This window comes from Lolium rigidum, chromosome 5 (genome assembly GCF_022539505.1).
Source record: "Lolium rigidum isolate FL_2022 chromosome 5, APGP_CSIRO_Lrig_0.1, whole genome shotgun sequence".
Classification (NCBI taxonomy): Eukaryota; Viridiplantae; Streptophyta; class Magnoliopsida; order Poales; family Poaceae; genus Lolium; species Lolium rigidum.
Genome location: NC_061512.1, coordinates 252,635,852 through 252,659,176, shown reverse-complemented (window position 1 = coordinate 252,659,176; position 23,325 = coordinate 252,635,852). Strand labels below are relative to the sequence as shown.

The 23,325-nt window shown below is 41.9% G+C and overlaps 4 protein-coding genes across 7 annotated transcripts; 3 read left to right on the top strand and 1 right to left on the bottom strand.

Moving 5' to 3' along the window:
• Window positions 1–2,514: 2,514 nt before the first annotated feature.
• LOC124651064 (ATPase family AAA domain-containing protein At1g05910) lies at window positions 2,515–8,428 on the top strand. 2 transcript variants are annotated; one of them, XM_047190215.1, is made up of 10 exons: window positions 2,515–2,724; window positions 3,117–3,221; window positions 3,342–5,129; window positions 5,210–5,398; window positions 5,503–5,645; window positions 6,061–6,306; window positions 6,911–7,097; window positions 7,340–7,405; window positions 7,497–7,743; window positions 7,844–8,428. In XM_047190215.1, the coding sequence occupies exons 1-10, from the start codon at window positions 2,515–2,517 to the stop codon at window positions 8,263–8,265; spliced, it is 3,603 nt and encodes a 1,200-aa protein (XP_047046171.1). In that variant the 3' UTR covers window positions 8,266–8,428. The 2 variants fall into 2 exon arrangements, with proteins under 2 accessions (XP_047046171.1, XP_047046170.1); XM_047190214.1 differs by having other exon boundaries at window positions 7,829–8,428.
• Window positions 8,429–13,424: 4,996 nt separating this feature from the next.
• On the top strand, window positions 13,425–16,699 carry LOC124657868 (argininosuccinate lyase, chloroplastic-like). The gene is made up of 7 exons (XM_047196348.1): window positions 13,425–13,751; window positions 14,042–14,302; window positions 14,760–14,870; window positions 15,319–15,419; window positions 15,765–16,002; window positions 16,087–16,251; window positions 16,390–16,699. The coding sequence occupies exons 1-7, from the start codon at window positions 13,737–13,739 to the stop codon at window positions 16,513–16,515; spliced, it is 1,017 nt and encodes a 338-aa protein (XP_047052304.1). The 5' UTR covers window positions 13,425–13,736; the 3' UTR covers window positions 16,516–16,699.
• A 954-nt stretch (window positions 16,700–17,653) lies between these two features.
• LOC124653013 lies at window positions 17,654–20,192 on the bottom strand. Of its 3 annotated transcripts, none has more exons than XM_047192065.1 (7): window positions 20,090–20,192; window positions 19,553–19,662; window positions 19,129–19,278; window positions 18,807–19,048; window positions 18,478–18,588; window positions 18,343–18,387; window positions 17,654–17,959 (listed from the first exon to the last, which is right to left on the bottom strand). In XM_047192065.1, the coding sequence occupies exons 1-7, from the start codon at window positions 20,166–20,168 to the stop codon at window positions 17,794–17,796; spliced, it is 903 nt and encodes a 300-aa protein (XP_047048021.1). In that variant the 5' UTR covers window positions 20,169–20,192; the 3' UTR covers window positions 17,654–17,793. The 3 variants fall into 3 exon arrangements, with proteins under 3 accessions (XP_047048021.1, XP_047048022.1, XP_047048023.1); XM_047192066.1 differs by having other exon boundaries at window positions 19,595–19,662; XM_047192067.1 differs by having other exon boundaries at window positions 17,834–17,951.
• Window positions 20,193–20,346: 154 nt separating this feature from the next.
• Window positions 20,347–22,936, top strand: LOC124652808 (trigger factor-like). Its single transcript, XM_047191852.1, has 8 exons — window positions 20,347–20,480; window positions 21,080–21,186; window positions 21,375–21,424; window positions 21,508–21,590; window positions 21,702–21,816; window positions 22,250–22,263; window positions 22,360–22,461; window positions 22,593–22,936. The coding sequence occupies exons 1-8, from the start codon at window positions 20,421–20,423 to the stop codon at window positions 22,710–22,712; spliced, it is 651 nt and encodes a 216-aa protein (XP_047047808.1). The 5' UTR covers window positions 20,347–20,420; the 3' UTR covers window positions 22,713–22,936.
• The last annotated feature ends 389 nt before the right edge of the window (window positions 22,937–23,325 follow it).

Genomic DNA, 23,325 nt, shown 5'->3' with positions numbered 1-23,325 from the left:
ATGCCCTACATCATACGGAGTATGTCGTGGCTTCAACATGTTGCACTTTTTTCACCGAAATTAAATTTATTTGGATGTACTTTTACTCACGTAGTCTTTGCAGGAGGAACAAATTACTGCTGCGCCATTAAGCAAACAAAACTTTGAGTGTGTCTACTTAATTATGGTTCTAAAATCATTTTATGGTCCCACTGTTTTTCACCTTGTATGATAAACAAACGTTACCACATCACTTGACTTGTATTTGGAATCACAAAGAAAAAGTTACACAAGTTTTTTTTGCCCTAGACATTTTTGTACAATCAACAGTATGCGAAGCCTAATTAGGTATGCTTACGAAACAAAAAGCGCTATTTGGGTAAAATAAAGCTCATTATATGATCTTTTTTAAGTTGCTTCTATCGAGAGGTTCGATATCATCTCAACATATATTTAGGCACACTTTGAAAGTTTTTTTTTTTGTGACGTGGACAATTTGAAAGTTACATTGTATTAATCGAACCATACATTCCTGTTAAATGGGCCCATGGGGCGACAAATCCAAAACCATATTGTTTTGTCTGTGATCGTCTTTGACAAACAAAATAGAGCACCTTTGCACGGTTAGGCAGAAGTGGCAGTGCAGGAAAGATTGTGCACTATTATTGCACACATGTTATTTTCTTTTTTACTTTAACTAGTGTAATTTATTTTTCTTTCCTGTGACAAGCTTCCTCCACCTACTCAACTTGTTGTATGCAACTAAAAAATGGAAAAAAATAGAATAAAGAGTTGTTAATACATTCAGTTAGAAATGACCAAATTGTAAATATCTTATGTAATAGTAGTTATATCGGTGCCATTGCTTTTAAGATTTTATTCATGTGTCAGGTTATTTTAAACAACACAATTCATTTTTGAATGGCATGGAGGTCAAGGAAGGGCCTTCGGCGATTGTCGAGACAGAAGTGTATAACCGACATGTAAGTCGCTACTCTGGAGGCGTGCTTTGTTCAAAACTATTCAAGTTTCTCTCATATGTGAGTTAATTCCACCACATTACTCCGGGAAGTTCGAAAACCTACCGTTATTGCGCAATTGGCCCCACTGTTAGGGGTGATGTGGCAATGAGACAATGATACTGGGAGACATATCTAAATTTAGGGTTTTTTCTATAGATTTCTCCTTCCTCTCTTTAAAAAAATTCTCCTTCCTCTTCCAAAAAGTAATCCTCCCCAACATGTACCGACCAGAGTCGAACCTTATAAATTACATATATGCCTCATGTTGTTCGTCTCAGCCTTCAGATCTTCTGCCATGCCATCACCAACATGTCGGGTCTGCTGTCAGAAATCTTGTCAGCACGGCTGAAATCGACATTCAGTGAACATTGCAACGAATTCGCGCAATAGCGGTGGTTTTTGTAATTTCGCCGAATAGTGATTGGTTTTCGAACTTCCGATGGTAATGTGGTGGTTTTTTGGAATTAACTCCTCATATATACTTTGAAAGTTTTTGAATGGCAATCACTAATTTGACTTCCCTCTAAGAAAAAGATTTTCAGGAGATTCTTTTTAGAGTGGTTTTGAGAGGGAGAGAATATCCACTCTGGCCAGGTAGGGGTTTAGAGAATCCTACCTAGATCGCCCAGACAAAAGAAACGACGTACCTGCTCCTCCAACGGTACACGATCTCCTTATATACCTCCCCATAAATCCTGGAAATACCCTAGCCACCGTCCGATCCCAATCGAACGGTCACCAAAATCCGCCATAAAATCCCCTAGCCCATCCAATCCCTGCCCTAGCCCACCCCTCCACCCACTGCCACCGGGCCCCGCGTAAATCCGGACCCACCTGTCAGTGACCCCACCAACTCCAACCCCGCGTGAACGCCGCGACGGAGGCGCCCCATCACGTGCCCCGCGCGTGCCTATCAGCAGAGGAAGGACAGAGAGGAAAGGAAACCCTGGCGTCGTCTCCCCCGCTTCGAAACCCCCGACGCCAAGCAAACCCTCGGACCCCAGCCGCCTCCGCCGCCGCCGCCGCCGCGAATCCGCCCGGAGCCCGCGCGCCCGCGCCCCGGCCGGCCGAATCCCCGAGGTCAGCTCCCCGCGGCGCGCCCCGCCGGAGTTTTTCCCTTTCGTTAGCGCGTCGTAGCGGCCCATTTTGGGGTTTAGCTCGGGTTTCCAGCGGCGTGGGGGTGCAGCGTCGTTCGCTGCGCGCGAGTTCGCCGGAGCCGCGGTTGGCTGATCGGTGCCTGGCCGGGTGGATTCGGACGCTATTTTTCTAATCTCGGTTTGAATTCTCGACCTATATTTTTTTTTTGGGCGGGGGGGATTCGTGGTCCGCGGAGTACGCAGCGGGTTCCATTTCGTAATGCGCGAGTAGGAGAATCGCAGTTGCTCGGCGTCATCTGACTTGCATGCGTGGCAGATTTAGGGTTTGGGGGATGGCTGAAATTGACAATAGTGCTTGGCCTGATTCAGGGACCAAATGGGCGGCAGCCTCGGCAGTGCTTGAGGAGGAGGGGGGTATGGCGGGAATGGATGGGAAGGGTGACGGCCAGGTGGCGCCCGTGAGGAGCAGCGACCGGCTGCGGCAGCGGCCCAAGTACTACGGGCGGGGGTATCTCTACTACTCGCCCAACATGCGCAACAAGATGAACAACAAGAAGCGGGCGCCTGCGTCCCAGATCGCCAAGAAGATGCTTCGCAAGCCGGCTGCGCGGGATCCTCCGGCTGATGTAAGCACCTTTGTATGCTAGTTGTTTGAGATTTACTCTTATCACTAAAAAACGTTCTTATCTGATATGCTGAGGTTCTTATCTGGTGTACTGTGTCTTATATATTGCATAGTTTCGATTAGCCGTTACTTTGCATGTCAATGATTGAAATTACTATCAATTCATCTATTGGTTTTAGCTGTTAGCATTATATCCCTGGCTCTACATTCCCACTGCCTGTTCATGGCAGAGAAAATAGCTGTTATTAGTAGGAACGCACAATCTCAGATACCATGGACATTTGGCCACTTCCTGAAGCTATTCCTGAACATTATAGCTATAATGCCTTTCTCTGCATGCATGTTATATCTAATAGATGCCCAGCAACTTGATTATAATAGCTCCTTTTATAGTCTGTTGCAGCAAATCTGCGCCGTTCAACGCGAAAGCGAAGAGTGTCTGTAACTCTGGATGGCTACGGCACAGATAGTTCCAGTATGGAAGATGATGATCTTATGGTGAGTTTCTAGAGTTCCACTGATGATAGTCAATTCTGTAAGCCTCATCGGTACCCAATGCACACTTCAGTTTGCTGATCATTGTTTGAACCAGCTTACATTCCCCCATTTTTTTTTCAGAGACCCAGATACCGGTCTTCAAAGAGTAAAGTGGACAGTCAAGCATCGGAACGGCCTAAACGCAAGAAAATGTCTAACTCTAACTCCATGCCCCGCCGTGAAGGTTTAAGGCCTAGAAGATCTCTGCGGGGACAAAGGCATCTTCCATTCGAAGATTCTGATGATGACCAGGAAAGTTCTGAAGAACAACATGCGCAAGATCAGAGAGAAAATGGTAATGATATTGAAGAGGATGATGCCAATGAAGAGGAGGTTGATGGAGGTGACGAAGCTGAAGAAGATGAAGATGATGAAGACGGCGAGGAAGAGCCAGAAGGAAGGAAAAAATATGATCTAAGGGATCGTGCAGAAGTTCGTAGACCTTCCCCACGGAAGGAAGTGAAGCACAGACCACAATCTCCCCGCAGAGCACTTGTACATGGCGCTGGTCCAAAGAACAGCAAGTATTTGAAAAAAAGTGGGTCACGCATGCACAAGCGCCCTCGTTATTCAATGCCAGATGATTCAGATGATTCTCTCCTTGTGGACGAGCCAGATGAAGGTCCATCCATGCCATGGATGCGTAGTGGGAGAGGAGGTATGCCATGGCTTTTGGGTGGAATGGATATGCATAGTTCGGCAGCATGGGGTCTCAATGCTGGAGCGTCTGGATGGGGTCATCAGGGTGACACTGGAGTCAGTACTTCATCACTTATGCCAGGGGCGCAAACTGCTGGACCAAGCTCCAAGGGAGGAGCTGATATTCAGCCTCTGCAGATTGACGAGAGTGTGAGTTTTAGTGATATAGGGGGGTTATCTGAGTACATTGATGCCTTAAAGGAAATGGTTTTCTTCCCTCTGCTGTATCCAGATTTTTTTGCTAACTATCACATCACTCCTCCTAGAGGAGTTCTTCTCTGTGGCCCTCCTGGTACAGGGAAGACATTGATTGCACGTGCCCTAGCTTGTGCTGCCTCTAAAGCTGGTCAGAAGGTCAGCTTTTATATGCGAAAAGGAGCTGATGTTCTTAGTAAATGGGTTGGAGAGGCTGAAAGGCAGCTCAAGTTGCTTTTTGAGGAAGCTCAAAAAAATCAGCCGGCAATAATTTTTTTCGACGAAATAGATGGCCTTGCCCCTGTGAGATCTAGTAAGCAAGAGCAGATTCACAATTCAATTGTCTCAACATTGCTTGCATTGATGGATGGTCTTGATTCACGTGGGCAAGTTGTTTTGATCGGAGCAACCAATCGAATTGATGCCATTGATGGGGCATTGCGCAGACCTGGCCGATTTGACCGTGAGTTTTATTTCCCTTTACCTGGCTATGATGCACGGGCTGAAATACTGGATATTCATACACGGAAATGGAAGGAGCCCCCACCAAAGGAGCTAAAGATGGAGCTTGCCGCAAGCTGTGTCGGATATTGTGGGGCTGATTTGAAAGCATTATGTACAGAAGCTGCTATTCGAGCATTTAGAGAGAAGTATCCTCAGGTTTACACAAGTGATGACAAGTTTGTCATTGATGTTGACTCGGTGAGGGTTCAGAAAAACCACTTCTTGGAAGCTATGTCTACAATAACTCCAGCTGCGCATAGGGGATCGATTGTGCATTCAAGGCCACTGTCACCAGTTATTGCTCCATGTTTGAAGAGGCATCTGGAGAAAATAATGAAACGTATTTCTGATGTTTTTCCTTACCTTTCATCGTCAGATGTTAGCAAATACGCTGCCCTTTCATACGGATCTTCCATCTCTCTTGTTTATAGGCCTCGCCTTTTGATATGTGGCGTTGAGGGTGTTGGGCTGGTAGGGTTTCTCCTCTTTTATATAGATATATATTGTCATGTTGTTCCTTTTTTGTTCCTAATGTGTTTTACGCTTAGCAGGATCATGTTGGGCCAGCTGTTCTGCATGAGCTTGAGAAATTTTCTGTTCACTCCTTGGGGTTGCCATCTCTTCTCTCCGATCCAAGTGCAAAGACACCTGAAGAAGCTCTTGTGCATATTTTTGGGGAAGCAAGGAGAACAACACCATCCATACTCTACTTGCCTCAGTTTCATCTTTGGTGGGATACGGTTAGTAGAAGCTGTCCAAGTGATATAAATTTGGTGCTATGAAATGGCTCCTGATAATTTGTTGAATCAGTTATGTAGCTAATCACCTGATCTTTTATGTACAGGCACATGAACAGCTCAGGGCTGTATTATTGACTCTGCTGAATGAGTTGGCATCCAACCTTCCAGTTTTGTTGCTAGGAACTTCATCAGTGGCCTTTGATGACCTCGAAGAGGAGTGTGCTTCCATATTTTCTTCTCGTAATGTGTAAGTTCCTGGTCATGTGTTTGTTTGATCTTGTCTGGGTTGCTTTGACTTGGCTCCTGTTACTATCTAAAACATGTACCATGTTGACTGTCTTGATTGTTCTAGATAATTTATTACTGATTGGTTATTCAGTTTTTTATTCTTTTGAGCTCTATGAATGCTTGGAGGATATAATACACTATCCTGTGATTATTCATCCACCAAGAAACATGGAAACAGTCTCTTTTGCATGTGCAAGGGGTATGCTCCCCAATAGGATGGGAACACCGTTCCTTTCATTTTTGTTGACATGCTTGCTAATCTTTAGTTCACCGTATAAATTTATTATCTGATCAGTTTTGCCTGCTTTGCTTAAGATTCAGTTCATTTCATCCTACCTATCTTTTTTTCACCAAGAAAATCTTCCATTTTATAGGTATCAAGTGGAACGACCAGGTGATGATGACAGATTAAGATACTTCACTGTACTGTTTGATTCATTGCTCTCACTTCAAATCGAAGATTCAAGAAGCAAGTCGAAAGACCAGAAGTCTTCTGTCGATCTTCCAAAAGCACCAAAGAAAGTAGATGGCCCTAAGGTTTCCGAGTTGAAAGCTAAGGCAGAAGCTGAGCAACACGCTGTTCGTCGGATGAGAATGTGTCTCCGAGATATTTGTAACAGGTCTGCAATTCACTCCATTGCAGTTGCATATATTTTTTCAGTTTTGTCCATTTGTTCTCAGTTTTCATCAATTAACACTGTAGGCAATATGAATAGGTATGACACTTCTGTTGCAGAACAGTGAAAACTTGCGCTTATGTACCATAATATAACACAAGCTAGTTGCTAACCAGTCTTTGGCCAATCCCCATTTCATGCTTAATCTGAATCTTGAGATCTATGTTGAGTTGATTCAAGTTCAAGGAGTGGTAGCATCATCTTTGCTTGGCAGTTTCGTTCCAGACGAACAAATTTGTATGGTTCAGTACTGTGGTGAAGAGAACAGTGGGCTGTCATCTAAGCAGTTCTGTTCTTAAACTTGAAAGATGTTGTACGTAGTAAAAATTAGATATCTGAGGAACATATGAACTTTAGATATCTGAAAGCACACATCCTTCTGAAACAACCACGAAACTGAAATTTTGTTTAATATATGATTCCAAAAACTTCTGAGACCTTATCTTCTGTTGCATATGCAAAAAATGACTAGTATCATCTCAGACAGTACTGTTCACTTGGTATTTAACAAGATGGAAATGATTAAGGTATGCCTTTATCATTTCAGGATTTTGTATAACAAAAGGTTCAATGCATTCCACTTCCCAGTATCAGAAGAGGAAGTACCGGACTATCGAGCAATAATTCACAACCCCATGGATATGGCTGCTGTCTTGCAGCGGGTGGACTCTGGAGAGTACTTCACTCGGGCAGCATTCATGAAGGATATTGATCTTATAGTCTCAAATGCAAAGGTTTGAATTTTCTTGTTTAGGTGATTTTGTTTTCCACTCATGTTATGTATTTCGAAGTTTTAATGTAGTGCTGATCTTTCTGATGATGACAACTGAAGCAACTACTGAACATCCATAACAACTGTAGCGGTAGTTCGTTGTGATCTTTCTGAGCATGTCGGCTAAAACAATGACACAACTTCTATAACTATTCTTATGATTTTATCTACCAGTGTGTTGCTAAACTTTAACAACTTTTGCAGACTTACAATGGCGAGGATTACAATGGATCTAGGATCGTCAGTAGAGCATGTGAACTCCGAGATGTGGTATGTTTTTTGTTCTGGCACTTGTCGCCATATTTTATCGTTGACTAGGCCTGTATGTTTGTTTGTGTAATTATTGAGTATCTTTGTTCAGGTGCAAGGTATGCTGTCACAGATGGACCCATCTTTGGTGTCCTTTTGTGATAAAATTGCTGCACAGGGGGGACCACTGCAGTTTATGGATGGTGAGGATAGCTCCATTCTCCAAGCGCCTCCTGTTGTTCAGTTAGTTTCTGTTACTAGAACAAGCGCGAGGCTTCGTAATGTACAGCCAGATGTTGATCTGTCACGAAGTTATGAGGTGCTAAAGCGGCACAAGAAAAGCACTGAAAACGAACAAGGTAATTTTCTAATATTGACCGACTGTTGTGCGATCTGCGCCGATCGCGGCATTTTAAGTGGTGATACAAAATAAAATTATTCAAGTGACCATTGTTTCAGGCTCGACTATCAAAGAGTCGACAGCAACAGATGAAAGGTCTCCTGGCGATGTGGATTTGTCAAAGCCAACTTCCCCGGAAGAAGCTCCAGAAGGACCAGTTTCAAATGGCCCTCTAAAAGAAGCTGACAAGGCACCAGCTGAAGTACCCGCAGTACCTGGTTCTCCTCCTGAACCCATGGTCACTGATAATGTCGAAGAGGCCACCATGCCTACCAGCGATGACACGCCTGAACAGCTGGAAGCTGTGAAACAGCGCTTCATGGAACTCACCGTAGGCTACGGGGTGCCGCAGCTCGAGAGGCTCTACTCCCGGATAATGAAAGGTGCATTAGAGTTGAGAGGTAAAGAAACCAATGAGGACCACAGACGGTTAGTTGTTAGGCATTTGTTGGCATTTGTTGAGAACGGTGACAATTTTTAACTCTGAGCAGCAAGAAGAGATTACTAGTTTCCCCTGTGTACATTCCATTGTCTTTCAGACCAAAGAAATAGTGGGAGCAAGAATCCTAGGAGTTGTTCATGCCTCCTGATGTAACAACATTCTCTGAAATGCTCAGTGTTAGTGATACAATTTTGAGTAGCAAGTGCTGTCTTTGTGGATTTAAATTATCAGCATCACCTTTCGTTGTGACCTGTTTTTCCGAGAATGAGATATATAACAGTATTGAAACGGGAGTAGTTGGCACGAGTACACAGAAGGCTTAACAACAATATTGGTAAGTGTGATCATTAGCCTGATTTCCTAGCGCTCGGGGCACACGTGCAGCAGAAAACATGAGTGGTGTACTCTGTTTCAACTACGAGGAAGGTTGGCGTGGCGGCGCGCCGTGACAATGGTGCTAATCTTCTAGTAGACTTAATTAGTGGGTTACTTCTTTAAAATGTGTTTTTTGAGCCGTTGCATATATATATTTTACACGGTAGAAAGTTTTATCAAAGTTACCGTACGATAACCTGAATCTTTTCAGAGTGTTTTTTTTTGGGAGCCATTTTGTATAAGTGATGTAGTTTAAAATAAAGTTTTCTCAAAGTTAGCATGAAGCTATTGCAGAAGAAGGCCGTTGAGGAGCTTCTGTCGAAGAATTAATGGTGAAGATTAGCACCATTGAAAAAAAAATACTCCCTCCGTTCTAGTTTGTAAGTCACAATTTTTGAATATCTTAGCCCAAGGTACTAGCTGATTGGGTCTCATTTTCTCGCTCTCATTGGTGCATGCAACCCCTTTCTCTCCCTCATTGGTGCATGCAACCCCTTTCTCTCCCACATTAAATAAAATTATGCCTAGGAGATGGAGGGTATGGGACAAATAGTTTATAGAAATATACCTTAAAAACTAGGACGGAGGGAGTACTAACTACTGTTGGAGAATTACTATTGCAATTGAAGAGTTACGTGGGAGAATTTCTGTAAATGTCTTATCGAAGTTACCCTAGGATAACCTGAATTTTTTAGAGTGTTGTTTTTGAGCCATTTTGTATAAATAATGTACCAGTTTAAAAGAAAAGTTTTCTCAAAGCTACAAGCTATTGCAGAAGAAGGCCCGTTGCTTCGGTCAAAGAATTAGAGCATCTCCAAGGTCCACGTTTCCCAAAAATGTCTGTTAAAAGGACACGTTTGACCTCCCCAACCGTGTGTCTGAAAGACTTTTCTCATCCTGTGTGGCCTAATACGCTATCCGGTGCTTCAAGTCCGTCCCCGCTACACACGAATGCTATGGGAACGCCGAACAGAACGAAAACCTGCGTGGGTTCCTACCTGCTAGCGACCATAGCCGATATCGTTGCTTCACGCCTTTGTTTCGCGCCGCACTTTCGCTCCTTCGCTTCCCACCCCTCCACCGCCAGTCAAATCGCCGGCCACCGCCGACGCAATACTTCAACTGTGTTGGACTCCGCAACGACGCCTGACTCCCTCGCCACTCTTTTCACCGTCGGTGGTTCGCCTACTCTGACCAGAACGCGGCCTTCGTGCGCAGAAGGTGTTCAATCGTTTATCTGGTAGGCGCCGCCAGTCGCTATTCGTTGTCCCCATTGCTGCCACAGATTTCTAACTATTAGTTTTGCCTCATAGACATGGATAGCCACGACGAGATGATCCAACAAATGCTTGATGGCGACGCAGCCTGCGATGACAACGTTTGCAAGCACTTGCCGATCATTTCTTGCCTTTAAAAAATGCTTGATGAAGCCGAGGAGAAAAAGAAGAGGCCGCACCATGGAGGTTCAAGGTCGGGAAGAGAAAAGTCGAAACCCAACAGAGGTTGGAGGTTCATAATATGATGTATAACGACTACTTCTCTGACACTGCAAAAAACATGCCGACAAATTTTGGCGCACTATAGGATGAGCAAGAACCTGCTCATGGAAATCCTTCATGGCGTGAGAGAGTTTGACCCCTCACTTCAGTCTGAAGCACTACACCGTTGGCACGACCCGCTTCTTGTCGATCCAGAAATGCACCGCCGCCATGAGGATGTTTGCATATGGACCACCTGCCGATGCACAGAAGGACTACCTTCACATGATTGAGTCCACTGATATTGATTGCATGTACAAATTTTGTGGAGTCGTGGTGGGAAAGTTTGGCCTGTACTACTTTACAGGGCCAACTGAAGCAGTGACAACTAGGATCATGGCACAAAATGCAGCGAGAGAATTTCCTGAAATGTTTGGAAGCATCAATTGTATGCATTGGTTATGAAAGAACTGCTCGTTTTCTTGGCAAGGTTTGTAAAAAGGGCGTCATAGATATTGCAGTGTGGTGCTTGAAACTGTGGTAGATTGTGACCTCTGGATTTGGCATTGTTTCTTTGCCATGACGGGGTCACACAATGACATCAACGTGTTGCAGCGCTCTCCGGTGTTTTCAATACCTGTGGAAGGTCATGCTCCACCATGCAACTATGAGATCAATGACAACAAATATACCAAAGGCTACTATCTAGTCGATGGTATCCGTTTAACGTGGGCTATGTTTGATATCATGATCTTTCTTGGTCTCACGACCAACTATGAGAGGTGATACAATCTTGTGTGATCATGCACAACATGATCATCGAGAATGACTGCAAGCCTCGAGCCAGGCATGTTGGTCCATACGAGTGTCAGAGACTTCTTGCGGAGGTTGATCACCAGGTGCATGCAGATTTCCTTGCCATTCATACGGAAATCCGTGACAACAATATAATCTCGTAGAGCATCTATAGAGGCTCAAAGGAGAGGCATCAACTGGGCCGATGCCTTGATATAGTCAAACTTCTATTTGTTTGCTTTGTTGTTTGTTAACGATTAATTTTTAAAAATATTGTCAAACATATTTGTTTGATATTTAAATAAAATCCTAATTTTTTGGGGAGACGCGTTTGGTGTACACGGCTGGAGACGCCCCCCCCCCAAAAAAAAAGTACGGCAAATTAGTATCAGTAGATGCATCTTGGAATGTAGTTTTATAATACACTAATTTAATATAACTATATTAGAAAATAATTGTTAATTGACTCAGTTTACACACTAAAATCGTCTAGATAAATATGTGTATATATATGAAGTTGAATCAATTATTTGGAATGGAGAAAATATGAAAGTACATTCATTACGGGTTGACTAATATTTATTTGATCAAAGTGTATGATTGCATATTTTCTATATAATTACTTAAACTTTGCAACTTTAATTTAACTAAACCTTATAAGCGAAGAAGTACTATGGAACGGATCGAGTATATATTTATATTTAGTAATAGTGGCAGACAATTCCCTGAAAAAGCAGCAGGAAGAACTTAAACATTCGGTGAAGTTTATGTGTTACCGTAGTGCGCTTACGGAAAATAAAAACAGGGCTCATGCATCAGGGGCACGCGGCAAGTTCACCGAATCGGGAAAAGGGGGTTTTCTGCCTGTTCCTCCTTCCACGGAGGGTTTGTGTTCTCCCCAAACTCCTCTGCCCTACGGGTGACCGTGTAGAGATCTTTCCACGCGCAACCTCCGCACAAATCGTACATTGTCTCTTGGATCCACTCCTTGTAACAGCAGATGGCTGCGCTTGCGCTGAAGGGGTCGCTGCGGGGTCCCAGCTTCACGGCGGCTGGCCTCCCCGGTCGCCAGAACCCTCCTCCACATAGCCGCTTCCGCGACCATCGGAGCAGTGCTGTTCCGTCCCTGGCGTGGAGCATGGGCGGCGCCAGAAGGGATACGAAACTCAGGGCCCAGGTAAGTGTAGTAGCGCCACAGATGCTTAGCTTTTCCTAATTCTTGTATACGCTCACATCTTAAATATCTCCTGGTAGCTTGAATCAGGCTCAGAAATCTCAACAACATACTATTAAATTTCATACTCCTCTGTAGATTTTGTTACCCTTGAGGTTTAGGCCACATCGTATTTCAAGACTAACTTTGACTAATAATTAGACCAAGAAAGTCTGAGTTATATGTCTTCAAAATTGTATCACATATGAAATAACTCATATTTTGTTGGTCGAGGGTGTACTAACTTTTAGGGTTTTCTCATGATATCATGTTCAGTGGATATATTGAAAATTATCTTTGTGTGCTGGGATCAGTAAGATCCTCTTTAAAACTCAATGTTAGAAAATGTTGCTTAAGATAGGTGTAACAACCATTCAATAAAAAAAATAGCTGTAACATTGTCTTAACATAATTGTAACATTGTCTTGAAGGCGGCTAAGTGGGTTCTGCAAAACGACGACTATCTATATGATGCCCAAGCATTACATATCGACACACATTTTACCCTTTCAGCGTCATACGTCGACCTTCTCAACAGGACATGTCAGCGGGATCCAGTGGTACTTCTTATGCATCTATCCAAGAGTATCTTTTTTTTTAGAATTGCTTATGGTCCAAATTAAAAGACTTGAAATGATTATTGCTCCAAAGTGTGCCACATTTTAGGTATGGTGTATCTACAAGGTGACATGTCCTTATTGGAGCAACATTTATGATATTAAATTATTATATTATGAAACTAGATTCCAAGATGTATCTAATGATATTATTTTGGTGTTTTTAATATTGCTATTTTTCTACTCCCTATGAACCATAACAAGTGTCGTGCTTTATTTTAATATATTCCAAATTTGAACTAAAACTCCGACACTTATTATGGATCGGAGGGAGTATGAAGTTGGTCAAACTTAAAAAAGTTTGATAATGAAAAAACATAGAAGTGCACTTATTTGTGGATGGAGGGAGTATTAGCAAGGATATTTTTTTGAGATCAGTTGCTCATAAGTAATTAAGTACACAGTTTGGTTGAAACATGCTTTTTGAGATCAGTTGCTCATAAGTACACAGTTTGGTTGAAACATGCTGAAACTTAGCTGAGATCCTGTACTACTGTAAATCCATTCCCCTGCTATATATACCATTTGAAATTGATTCAAAGACTAGAAGCTTCCTTGATATTTCTAGTTATCCACTTTATAGCTTGAGCAGTTGGCTTTGTAGTTCTCGTTGATTCATAGATACTGTTACAATTCTGATTTTTCCAAGGTTCCTATTTAGTTTACTGACATTGGAACATTTTTTTAAAAAACATTGATATTCTGCCGTGTTAAGGATGTGTTATGCTAGATAAGTCTTCTTGTCTCCCTTAGAAACGGAACTTGCAAATTCGACTGATATTTCTCAGGTCTAACATGCATTCAGCTGTTTATTTATTTTTCCATAAGGTAATAAAAGTCAGCTGACTAGTATTCCTTCATAAAATTTTCAAGTTAGGGAGAACAAAGCTGGAGGTAACAGATCAGCACAAGCGGCGCCAGGAGGCTCGTGAAAAGCGCTCAAGAGATCTTGTAGATGGCTTGATAGAGTACATATCATTGGACAATGAGAACTACAAGTACGTTATAATTGCCAGCAAAGAGAATGCTAATATGATTATCGAGGAGGTACTCTTTTTTAACCCTTTCTCTCCAAAATCCTGCAACATCCATGGATGTGGAACTGATAGCCATTGATAGTTCTAGATGCATGCTGGAATATTGAGTCATTCAAATGTCTATGTAGCACTGGGACAATACCAAAACCATACGAATGTTTTGAAATTTTTATCTTGTTTCATGGCATGAGCATAAACGTCTTGGATCAAATACTAAGTACTTTGTGCTGCCACCGTTTTTTGACCCACCTGTGCCACTATTCAGTTATGTAATTGTGCTTGTGTTCTATTATTTTGCAGGGTTTTATTTCGTCTTATGCCCGAGATGAAATTTTAGATGGTCTTGAAAGGATAGAAAAGGACATTGAAGATGGAAAGTTTCAGTGGATAAATAATAAAGATATCCGAACTAATATCATGGAAGCGCTTGTTGACATAGTTGAAGGACCAGCTAAAAGGCTGGATGCAGTAATAAGTCATTATGATCAAATGCTAACAGTCCTAAATTTATGGTGCAATGACTCCATTGATAAATTTGTTACTCAAATAAAAGAACTCCAGGTTTACTCATGCTCATAGTCTATCTTTGCTAAACTGTGTTGCATTGTTTATCAGAATCCCTCGCTCTCAATTTTTGTTTGTGCTTGAACATTTCGGTTTGGAGTAATGTATGTCATCAACTTATTAATGATTTCTAATCTAAGGACATTATAGCACAATGTGATTTATTTCAGCATCATTTTGTACAATGTACTAAATTCTTTGTGTCACAATGTTAGCCGGTGTATGTAAGACACTGACAGCTAGAAGAGCTAGTGCCATATCAAGTGCAGTGCAAACCATTAGCTACTGGTTGAAGAAGCAAATCAAACTAGATATGTGGTACCCATGACTTGTAGCTAGTATTTTTTCTTCTTAATTTGCCGATAGTTCAAGTAATTGCAAAACAATTTTTTTTTGTTCAGTTATAATTACAAAAATGATCTGATCAGACTTGAATATATTATTTATGTTATAGGTTGAGCTTGTTTTGCTAGCAGTAAGAAACGAGGGATTGGTTGTACCTTGCTTCAATAGGAATGCATACTGTATTCTACTTGGCGATATGTTATTGTCGAAAGTTGAACAGGTAATATGTTATGATATGTCAGGTTCATCTAAAGGTCATATATTCAAGTGTAACAGATTAGTACATATTATATGATCTTGCGCCTCTCCTTCTTTCAGCTATGTAAATCCATATACTTACTCCCTTTGATTCTGCATACATGATGTTTAGGATTTTGTACTTGAACGAAGACACATCATGGAATGTTGATTTTACCCCATTCATGAGCCCACTTATTGCTTTTGGCGATTTTACCCAATTCACGAGCCCACTTACTTTTGGGATAGTGCTTGTTGCTATAGTCATAATAATAAGTAAAATTGGAAATAGCCAAAGGGGAGGATGGAGAAATGGTCATTGTAGAATGACATTTAGGAGGGAAGGAATTAAATGCTTTCGATCAGATTGGATGATATAAAAGTATACCTGCATGTACCACATATTGACCCATTTCCATAATGTTCAACAGCTAGAAAATGATGTCTCTCGGCTTCTTAGTTGCAAAAACAAGATGGAATCTACACGACTAACTCCTAACCCTTCAGGAAGCAACGTTTGTTCTATGAACAGGTTTAATATTTTTTTTTTCTTGTTTTTGCATTTTCTTTCTGGATCCAATCTTCTCTCTTTCTGATAGTGGTGGGCTTACTGCCGATTTGCCCATGCTGGCAACATTTCTCTGAAAATGACTATTCATCTTTACTTTTTTCCTCTGAACCGATTCATCATCTTTCAAATATGTAATTCGCTTATGCATTCAGTTAAATTAAATTATGTAAATTATACTTTTTTAGCTAGGTTCTTATCCAATGATTTGCGTTATATTTTAAGCACTCGTTAAAAGTTTTTTAATCGATATTCTTTGGCTATTATAGTTAGCTTAACTTAACTAGGTTTTATTTGGAACTGTTCCAGCTTATGTAATGGTTGTTTGCATCACGTACACAACTCTATTATGGATTTTGGAAATCTGATCGTCGGTGACATCGGACACGATCTTACAGATCTTGAGAATGACCTGCATACATTAAATCTCTGGTTGACACCGAATGATGAAGTGACCAAAAGTTTACACCTTATGTGGGGGCACAAGATTGATCTAGGTATTATTGAAATACTGGGACATTCTGGCTCTATCTACAATGAAGCTGCGGTAAAGTTGCTTAAACTAGTTCAGTTTTTTCTTCATTATATCTCGTTAGATCCTGAAGCTGATAAAAGCAACTTGTTTGAGCAGGATAGCAGCAAGCGGTTTTTGAAAGCCTACAAAGTTGTTCCAGAGATGATCAAAGCAGCTAGAGAATTTGTAAGAAACTTGTTTTTTAATCCTGAAAAGTTTCCGAGCTTCCCACCTATTGGTTCCGCTGGTGATCCAAAGCTTGCAGGTTTCCGTGCATCGAAGGTATGTATATATATTACATCAGTCCACATGCATGCTGAAGTCAACATTTTCATTACAAGCGGCTGTCTAGAAATCATTTTAATTTAAACATGATTTCCCCTTCTTGTATCATTGACTACGCACTCTCCCTGGAAGCAGGATCTAGAGCGACTATACGGTGGGGAAGCTGCGGTGAGGCAAGATTTCATATCTCACAGCGACGATACTGCGGGGAAGCTGCTCGATTGGCTCCGGCGTCTTCATCAGTCGGAGCAGAGAAGTTAGTCTAACGAACATGTGCAGTTGCGGTGTTGGACATATATTTATTTATGGCTGGCCAAATTGTTTAAGTTTTTTTTATATCTATTTGAAGAATCGTAAGAGTACTCAAGGTAGAACATTGTATTATCTAGCGAGAACTGCTGCTATATCCTATGAATGCAAGAATTAGTTAGCTTGGTATGCTGAGATGTTTAGGAATCGTAAGTTGGGAGGCCTTTCCTGTACCCAGCAAATCTTCTCGTCAAAAATCTGCTCAGTGCCGCCAATATTTGCATTGATCAATCGTTGGAGCTCTATGATGAGTGAGATTGTATCTTACTTCCACCGTCGTGAATATATGACGTTTACATATTGGAAAGTATGGTTGATGTCATGGTAGAGAGATAATTGATGGTCTAGTTAATTTGGATGTTTCTCTTGTTCCAAATTGTATATCTTGATTAGTTCACTGGACTTGGGAGTACCACTTGTACATCGATGAGGATAAAGGATGCACAAGCAGATTTAGTGCACATGGGCATCAGCGATCATCATATTTTTGAGTTTCAAAAAATCCTGACAAAAATTTCAGATATAGTCAATGATGTATCCCACAAACGTGCAAAATTTCAGTTTCAAATACTTTATATTCTAAGCTACACAAAAAATGAAAAAAAAATGTAGATCTAAGTATGTACATTTTCAAATCTCCAAAATATATCATATTTTGTCATTTTTTTTGTCCAGCACAATATAAAAAGAATCGGAATTGCTAAGTTTCAGCTAGCTGAGACGTAGCTTATGTCTCAGTCACGTGCTCCATCGTGTTTAAATCCACATCGAAACATACTGACTGAGACATAAGTTAAGTCTCCGTTGAGACTTAGACACACCCAAAAAGAATTGCGGGTTGAGATTTTGCATGATTGTGAGATGTATTGCTAACAATCTTCGGAATTATTTTCAGATTTTTTGATACCTTGTAAAAATATCATTTAATTTTTAAAAAAATGGCGAGAACACTGGAGCCAAAAGCACTTCCAAATATAACTGGACTATTTTTCCTATAAAGTGTTGGCCTACGAAGCGAGCTAGCAATGACATGTGGATGGGAGCACAAATAAGTCAAATATAGGAATAGGCACACTGACCCTTGCCCAGATTGAAACCCAAAAGCAAACATTACCATTCGAGATCATTATAAGATGTCATGGAGAGAATCGAGTTCACCGATGAATACAGATACCATTTGACATTGAATGCCAGCTGGCTTAGTTGTAAAAGGCCTGATGTTATGAAAAACTACAGCACGATGACCCCCGACTGGCTTTGGAAAACCTCCATCTCAATTCGCACTGATGTCCAGACATGGCTGCACCGCTCGACCTTCTTGTTCATGTGAGCTAGAAATGATTTTGCCCATGGTTCTTCCTCCCGTTTCGCACTCAAGTCACAAGGAACTGAAAAACTGGCATTACCATATATCAGTTAGTTTAGAAGATAGCATGTAACAAATCACCCAAAAATTTCTGCTCCTACTCTATAAGATACCGCAAGGAAACTAGGAAAAGAAAACAAATCCCACAACCATCTGCCTACCCTTTAGCCCGCCAGTCAATTGATTTGCAGTACTTTTTTTTTTCGCCACCAAACTGGGATCATTCTAATATTCAGCGGATTTAGTATTGCAAGTAATCGTGCAAGTTTTAGATTCCAAAAGTATATATGTCTATCCTACACGTCATGCAGTGTTATTTGGAAGCATAAGCTTCTGACAACTGACAACACAGAAATAAGTGAAACACCCTCCGCAAAAAGAGCAAAACAAGTTGTGCAAAAAAGATAGTTCACCTCAACAGTTCCACTTCTGATTGTTTAGCATCTGAATGGAGATTTCTATAGTAAGATATTATCAGTACAAGAGCCAGAAGAAAACTTTTCCTGAAAAATAGTTAACTTCTCCATTCGTGATAAAAAATGCCAAACCTGACAACATATATCCTATAGATATGAAGAGAGTGCTTGGAGAGATTCCGTGTGGCTGCCTCAGCACTTCCATTGCGAAACAAATACGTTACAGGATAACCCAGAAGCCACCTACAAATGTGGCAACATCAACAATGTACTGAGAGGCCAATTGAAATGGCTAGCTTTGGCAATATAGCAAACATTTCCTTCTGATGTCAGAAGAATCAGCAACCAGAAAGGTGTCATGTTCTAGAATGAGGATGTGAGATAATTTCAATCTACAAGTGGACTTGCGTTCCATGGTTGTGGGTTTGGGTACTCTGTAGGAAGTGAGAACCAGAAATTACCCATTCAAAGAAGGCAGTGCAATTTGGGTACTCTCTAGGAAGGCACTCAGAACAACAACCAGTGAGGTCGTGTCCGCAATGCTGCCAGTGCACTCCACATCATTGGCTCTCTCTGGGAGTCTTGGCTCCTGCTTTGTTGTTCCAGGTTCTACAACTGCTTCAATAGGGAATGTAGCTGAAAAACGATCTTGGATAGATAAAAGCTCCATCATGGTTTCATTCTTTTCTGTGTTGGCAAGCAGCTGTATAATGAGACAAGTCAGTAATGTGAAACAGGACAATAGACAAATAAAATAGAAGTATGATCTGTGAAGGTAAAGACTTGGCAACAGCTTTTCTCTAGGTCCACAAAAGCTAGCTGGTGCTGTGACCTTGCATTTGGTGACACATGTTCAGCAAGTCCTTGTATGTGAATCACATAGAGCATATCGTTGATAACCATCACCCTTAGTGGATTCAAGATGCTTGCTTCCTGCAGGGCAGACATGATATTAACATTTCTGAATTAGATGCACATGACTACACGGCAGTAATAATTGAAATACCAGTACAGATTGATCAAGCAAAAAGATGCAACCAATGCCAAGAAACATAATTTGTACACATGACTTGCACATTTGCAAGGGAGGAGATTTCATAGATGGATATTCGCTATTCACTAGCGGCAGAGGACAACACTGTGCCATGCCTGGTTCTTTGTGTCATACAAGTAGAGAGAATTTTACACATCGAAATCAGGTAGTCACCTGCCGAGCGTGGTGCAGCAGGCTGCAGAGATTATCCTGTACCTGAGGCATCGTGCCACCGTAGTCCATGAGTATCACAGGCCGCAACCCGGTGCAGAGGAACATGATATCTGCGAACAATTCATCATGCCAGTTCATTAAGTTTGCTCCTCGATGCACTAATGCCAAAGGCAAATCTCAACACACAAGACATCATCTTTCCTCACAAGTGTTCCGCAATTCCCCTACCAGGCATCAAACAACCCACCTACTAGAATCAAATCCTGAACCTATTGGAACTAACCATGGCATGCGTGAGCTACATGGTATCAAACTCTGAAACTATCTGAACCAACACCTACACGTTACAGATGGATTTGCCAGCGCAGCTGGATGACTTTAGGCACCCAAGCATACAGGTTTTTAGCAACAGATCAGCAATAATACGGCAGCGAACATAGGAAGAAAGGGGAGAATCTCGCAGCTTATGCTGCTATGTAACTTTCATCACGGAGAATAAAAAATGGAAGAAGGAGAAGCGTGTGAGTGGGCCCCGACCGTTGAGGAGGCGGCGCTTGGACTGGGGCCGGAGGCGCCACCGGATGCGGGCGGCGCACGCCTCCACCACCCGCAGCATCTCCTCGTACGCCCCCGCCTCCGCCGCCACCTCCATCGCCGTCGCCGCCGCCGCCGTGCGAGTCCACTGGGGGAACTGATGCTGGATGTAGTGCTAGTGAAACAAGTCGGCCACGGGCAAGGAGCGTTCTGTTCGACCGATTGGAATTGAACGGTCGGGATGGATGGGCATGTTGGATAACTACCTCCTCCAGTCCGCCGCCTGGGGTTTCTTGCTCGGAAGCAGAAGCTCTCCCTCTTGGACTGGATAGCAATGGAGTTATCCATTTCCATGGCAGGCTCTGCTGCGGCCATGAGCCTCGTGAACCCCAAGGTACCTACCATTTCGCCCCTCTCTTTCTCTCTCTCTCTCCCTCACACACACAGGGCATTCTTGTCTATCTGTTCCTAGGGATTAAGGCTTTCTGATGCCCTGATGGGAATTATGTGGGGGAAAGCTGGTAATTGTTTTAGCGCAATGTGTTGAAATTCAAGAGCATGGTTGGAGTTTCCAAGAGAATGGTTGAATTAGTTATTGTTTGGCTCTTTATTTTCGCTCAAACTTGTGAAGCAATTTGGGTTCGCACAAGGGAGAACAACTAAGCGGTGCTTAGGTCGATTTTAGACTCTGTTTTATTCTTTTTCTCAGCCTATAGCAGCATTAAGCGAGTTAACCCCATACACTTGTCCTGTTCTATTCAGCGCACTGTCAGGTACTCCTAAAATATGTTCAGAAAGATCTAAAAAAAAATGTTCAGAAAGGCAAAGGTTCTTGCACGCTAATGAATAAGATATGACAGTTTTCCTGAAATTTTCACTGAAGGAAGGGGGAAGAGCAAACTGATGATGCATTCATTGCATATCTGCTCATCCGTCAGTGTTATGTATCCTATTTTAGCTCACTTTACCCCAAATTTGTGGATTGTCCTGCAGATGATCAATCACAAATGCGCCATTGGGCTTCGGCCACCGGTTCAGTTTCTGCATGAAGTGCCATCTTCCGCTTGTTCGATGATGTTCAACTCACAATGCCTAAAACGGTAGGTTTGCCTTCGGAAGTCTGTCACTTTTCATATTCAGTTTATACAGGTTACTTGTCTTGATAAAATCAGTGTCAGTATAAAAAACTATTTCTCTTATGCTTGATTGCACTGAGGGAGTAACACCCAGTGCTTAATGCTAATGGAGTACCTCACTGTTCACGGTTTCTTATGAGTTTATTTTCCAGAATCAACCATAAAGTTTGCAGAGCGCTTCAGGCAGTAGCTCCAGTACAATGTACACCTTTATCCTCTCATCATTTTTATCTGAACTGTGTATCAAATATCATTACCTTATGGGTTTATTGCCTGTGCTACCAGGTACGGAAAATCCCACGGAAGCGCCGGCAGTCTTTACAGATTTCCATGTTTCTGTGCTTACTGAAGAAGATGGAGCGATAAAGGTTGGTTGGAATTTTGGTTTCAGTAATAGAAAGGTGTGAAATAAATAAACATCTAGCTCTCTGGCAGATCTCATCTCAATCTGTTCACCTGTCCATTTTCGTTGTTACAAGACACAGATACGAGTAACTGTTAGCAGTAAAATGACTGATTCTATCTTCGAGAAAGTCTTCTCAAAGCATGTTGCCGCAGCACAGCCACTTCCAGGATTTCGACGAATGAAAGGAGGTAGAAAACCCTCCTTTTCTATCTATTTCGGTTCACATAGATCGTAGACCCTACTGAAACAGTGGCAATTGTGTTTTTGTTATCCGTCGTCCACCTTCCAGAACTCAGGAGTTCATCCTAGAGTAGATTTTATAGAACTATGTGTTTTATTCTTCACCCTTGTATCTTCCACTCTGAACAAATGCCTTCTTGATGTCCCATACACTCATAGTATGTCCTAAGTGACCATTAGCAAAACAATTTATGCTAATTTATATATAGATGTTTAAGTTTATTAATCTTGATTGTACTTCTTTTCATTAGTTAATTTAGCACCTTGGTAGCATATTTTATCTGTTACAACTTGTACAGCTCCTTCATTTTGTGACATGAAACTAACGCTGGTCACTTTTATCAACACTTCTGTCCACATGGTGCAACTCGAATGATTCAGGGAAAACACCAGATGTAAGTTCCTGTGAATATGAAAAGAAGTTCCTCCGGTATGTAAACACTGTACATATAGTTGTTTGAAAATTGCTCCATTCTCTTGTCACACCACAGGTACCAAAAGAAGTCGCTCTACACTTGATCGGACCATCAAAAGTGAAGAAGGCAGCCATCAAGAAAATCATTAACCATGCAGTGGCTGAGTATGTTGAAAAGGTAACAATTACAGTATTATCCATAGATTTCCTATGAAAAATATTGGATAGGCTTCATTTCCAGATATCGTGCTTGAGCTCCAGTCATGGCAATGGCTGGCTGTTTACCTCTGTTGCATTGACATGCTGCAGGAAAAACTCGACACATCGAAGAACCTGAAGGTTCTGCAGAGCTACGAGGAGCTCGAGGCAGCGTTCGAACCCGGAAAAGAGTTCTGCTTCGACGCGGCTGTCCATCTGGCAGGAAACTGACGCAGTGAAGGCAGTTCTATGATGACATTAGAAAGATGAACTTTGCAGGGAAGGAAACTCCTTGGCAGCTTCCCCTTGACCTTGAGCTTCCTAATGGGTTGTTTTATGACATTAGATATTGTGCATGGACTCTGCTAGTCTGCCACACTAATGGATTATATATGACTGTTTGCTTGAATTTTTCACCGAATGAAGGGGAAAAGCAATCCTCATCGTTATATTTTTTTTCCTGAGAATGCCACCGTTATATTTTATCTCACTTTACTCCGAATTGAAAATCCAAATTTGTGGATTGTCCTGCAGATGACCAATCACAAATGCGCCATTGGCTGTCCATTCGGCAGTAAGCTAATCCACTATAAGGCAGATCCGTGATGTCATTGGAGATGACCTTTGCTGGCAAGGCGATCCCTGAACAGCTGCCCCTTGACCTTGAGCCTCCGGCTCTGCTAGTCTGCAACACACAAACCTGTTGTTATCCTGATGATCATGCATGCTAGTGCTAGTCTTTTTTAATGTAATTTTTTCATTCAATTTTGTTGGCCCAAATCGGGTGATGTTTACAGCATGAGTTTTGAGGGCTGCAGACAGCAAGAGTGGAAGAGGAAGGGGA